The following is a 3,943-nucleotide window of genomic DNA, read 5'->3' as shown; positions in this document are numbered from 1 at the left end:
AAAGGTTAGTGATTAATTTATCTCTATTTCTGCGTTTTTGTGACTCTCTCTTTGGCTGGAAAAATGGCTGAATTTTTCTGTGAGTTGGTGGTGACCTAACATAATCGTTTATGGTGCTTTCGCTGAAAAGCCTATTGAAATCGGACACTTGGTGGGATTAACAAGAAGATTACCTTTAAATGGTATATAAGATACATTTTATGTTTGAGGAATTGTAATGATGAGATTCTGTTTGTTGTGAATTTGGCGCCCTGCCACTTTCACTGGCTGTTGTTCAATATCATCGCCGTTAACGGGATTGCAGCCATAAGAAGAACTGAGAGACGTGTTTGAGATGTAGGTGAGGTGTGTCAGCTGATGCTCATGTCACCACAACACAACACTCCTAACCATTCAGTCCATATTATAATAGGCCTCAGTGCTCTCAGCCATCAGACCAATTCATTCTAGCCACTGGGTATCCAGTAATACTCCACCCCACTAGTCAAAAGTAGTGCCTCCCCCTGGCGTCCCTGTGTCACTGCCCGTGTGAGGGTGTGGCTGGGTGAGGTCACTGGGTAAAGCTCTTCTTGATGGCCACRTTGGGGAAGAGTCCGCAGAGCTCTTGGACAATGCGGGCGTCCACCTGCGCGCAGAAGGACACGTCCAGGAGGAGCAGCTTCGGACACGCCTGCAGCAGCTTCCTCAGGGAGGAGGAGCTTACCATCCGGGTGCCTGTCAATCAACAACACAAACATACCACATAAGTGAGCAACATGTGACCACTCGGTGAATACTGTGTTCTAAATGCGCCAAGTAAAATACTATATTCAAATATCGGGTGTGAACATATGTGGTTGTACCTAAAAATGACTGCGTATAAACTTGTGTGATAGAACGAGAGAAAGAGAGACAGATTACGAAAGGAAGAGGGAGGTAGTACCCACCCAGTATGTCGAGGTGCTGCAGTGCGGGGCAGTTGGCAGCCAGCTCCTCAATGTCCGAGTCGCACACGGTGCGGTTGGCGGTGAGGAAGAGCTTCCTCATGCACTGCAGGTTGCGGGCCAGGTGCTGGAAGCAGCCCGAGCTGCTCTGCAGTGTGGAGCACCAGCCCAGGTCCAGCTCCTCTAGTAATCTGCATCCTGCAGCCAGCTCGGCTAGGCCACGCTCCGTCAGGTTTCTGCAGCGCCACAGGTCCAGGGAGCGCAGTGAGCGGCAGCGGACAGCCAGCATGCTGGCCACCACGTCATAGTCCTCTATCTGCAGGGTGAACATAGGGGTGGTGACCTTGGGGCTGTTAGCTAACACAGAATGACTGAATCAATTGTCATGATTCTTGGTTGTGGTTCAGATTCTTGGTTGTGGTTCAGAGTTAAGGGGTTAGGCTGATCCTAGAATGTCTATCTGGAGCAAGAGCAGGGTATGATAGTGAGTGCATTTGTGGGGGGGCATCTTACCATCACACAGCTCCCCAGGTTGAGGTGTCTCAGCTCAATACAGAAGGTTAGGATGCTCAACATGGCTGTTTGCTGCAGCAACATAAACAAAGCAAGCGAGAGAGAGAAAATGTCAAAAGTTGAGTTAAGTTTCTATCAACTGACCCMAAATATGATGATTGCACCCCTTTTTTTTGTACACACACAGTAAAATGAGACTTAGGAATGTGTATCAAAGGTGTCACGTCAAAAATTACAATAAACAGGTCTACCCATGTTATTCWATATCTCTCCAAGACGACTTGGTCTGGCAAACACATAACTCAACAGTATTAAGGTAGTATAACATTTCAAAACGTAAAAAAAAAAAAATTTGCTTATTACCTATCCACCATCGCTAGACAGGGATAGAGGTGAGGTTTCAATGTGGAACTGTCAACATGCCACCCAATGGCAATTGAGTGTGCGTGACGTGTACTTTAGCAGGCATCTCTAATGTGTACGCTGTGGTTTTTCGAGTGTGTGTGTTTGGTGGTCTCTTTTTATGCCTTTTGGCAGTCAGAGAACTATTTAATTATACCAGTGACAGCTTTAATGACAGACTAATGACAGACAACAGGGCTGGATGACACATAGGACTGCAGACACACACACAGCCTGCTCAGTCTGCCTGCAGTAAACAACCTGAAAGCTTAGACCTYAACCTCACTGCACTGGAAAGACTACGGTATGGTGTCTGCCTTAGGAAAAKGCTGAAACACGAGAACAACACTCAGAAATGCCCTGTAAGGTTTTGTAGCAGGCCTGGGCGAGAACAGTGACCCGAGCTCTGAGTTCATTACAAATGATGACAGCAGAGAATTAGTCCTACGGATTGGGGTGATATTTTTGGTCCATTTCCTCCTGACAGAGGCTGGTGTACTGAGTCAGGTTTAAGGCCTCCTTGCTCGCACACGCTTTTCAGTTCTGGCCACAAATTTTCTATGGGATTAAGGTAGGGCTTTGTGATGGGCACTCCAAATACCTTGACTTTTTTGTCCTTAAGCCATTTTGCCAAAACTTTGGTTATGCTTGGGCTCGTTGTCCATTTGGAAGACCCCATTTGCAACCATGCTTTAACTTCCTGATTGATGTCTTGAGATGTTGCTTCAATAATCCACCTAATTTTCCTCCTCATGACGCCATCTATTTTGTGAAGTGCACCAGACCTCCTGCAGCAAAGCACCCCACAACATGATGTCGCCACCCCGTGCTTCACGTTGGGATGGTGTTTCTCGGCTTGCAAGCCTCCCCTTTTCCTCCAAACATAACGATGGTCATTATGGCCAAACAGTTCTATTTTGAATCATCAGACCAGAAGACATTTCTCCAAAAGTACGATATTTGTCCCAATGTGCAGTTGCAAACCGTAGTCTTGCCTTTTTATGGCGGTTTTGGAGCCGTGGCTTCTTCCTTGCTGAGCGGCCTTTCATGTCGATATAGGACTCGTTTTACCTTTACCTGTTTCCTCCAGCATCTTCACAGGTCCTTTGCTGTGTTTCTAGGATTCATTTGCACTTTTCGCACCACAAGTACGTTCATTCAAGTAGACAGAACACGTCTCCTTCCTGAGCGTTTATGAGCGGCTGCGTGGTCCATGGTGTTTACACTTGCGTACTATTTTGTTCAGATGAACGGGTACTTCAGGCGTTTGCAATTGCTCCCAAGATGAACCAGACTTGTGGAGGTCTACAATTTTTTTCTGAGGTCTTGGCTGATTTTTTTGATTTTCCCCTGATGTCAAGCAGAGAGGCACTGAGTTGAAGGTAGGCCTTGAAATACATCCACAGGTACACCTCCAATTGACTCAAATTATGCTCAATTAGCCTATCAGAAGCATCTAAAGCCATGACACATTTTCTGGAATATTCCGAGCTGTTTAAAGGCACAGTCAACTTAGTGTATGTAAACTTCTGACCCACTGGAATTGTATACAGTGAATTATAAGTGATAATCTGTCTGTAAACAATTGTTGGAAAATGACTTGTCATGCCACAAGTAGATGTCCTAACCGACTGCCAAAACTATAGTTTGTTAAAAAGTGTTTGCTAAGTAGCATATTTGAGACGATGTTGTAAACCAAATTATGCCAATTTAGGCTAATGCACATGGGTATTCAAAAATCAAATCAATTTTATTAGTCACATACACGTGGTTAGCAGATGTTAATGCGAGTGTAGCGAAATGCTTGTAGCTTCTAGGTCCGACAATGCAGTAAATAACCACAAGTAATCTAACCTAACATCCAAACTACTTACTTATACCACACACAGTTGTAAAGGGTAAAGGAATATGTAACTAAAGATATATGAATGAGTGGTGGTACCAGAACGGCATTAGGCAAGATGCAGTAGATGGTATAAGTACACTGGATAATAATACATATGAGATGAGTACTTGTAGGCGTATGGAACAAAAGTGGCATAGTTTAATGAGTGGCTATGTACACTGTATTACAGTAAAGATGGCAGATGTCAGTAGACTGATAT

General features: G+C 44.8%; 1 protein-coding gene across 2 annotated transcripts in view; it reads right to left on the bottom strand.

Moving 5' to 3' along the window:
- Positions 1-245: 245 nt before the first annotated feature.
- LOC111958536 (F-box/LRR-repeat protein 4-like) overlaps positions 246-3,943 on the bottom strand; it is a 20,998-nt gene continuing 17,300 nt past the window's right edge. For both annotated transcript variants that reach the window (XM_023979787.2, XM_023979788.2), the window contains 3 exons: positions 1,437-1,508; positions 927-1,239; positions 246-714 (listed from right to left, as the gene is read on the bottom strand). In XM_023979787.2, the coding sequence (XP_023835555.1) occupies positions 551-714; positions 927-1,239; positions 1,437-1,508 (549 nt within the window). In that variant the 3' untranslated portion in view covers positions 246-550. The remainder of the gene's footprint in view (positions 715-926; positions 1,240-1,436; positions 1,509-3,943) is intronic.

This window comes from Salvelinus sp. IW2-2015, linkage group LG35 (assembly GCF_002910315.2).
Source record: "Salvelinus sp. IW2-2015 linkage group LG35, ASM291031v2, whole genome shotgun sequence".
Taxonomy (NCBI): domain Eukaryota; kingdom Metazoa; phylum Chordata; class Actinopteri; order Salmoniformes; family Salmonidae; genus Salvelinus; species Salvelinus sp. IW2-2015.
The sequence above is the reverse complement of the archived record's forward strand: the minus strand, read 5'-3'. Positions and strand labels throughout refer to the sequence as shown.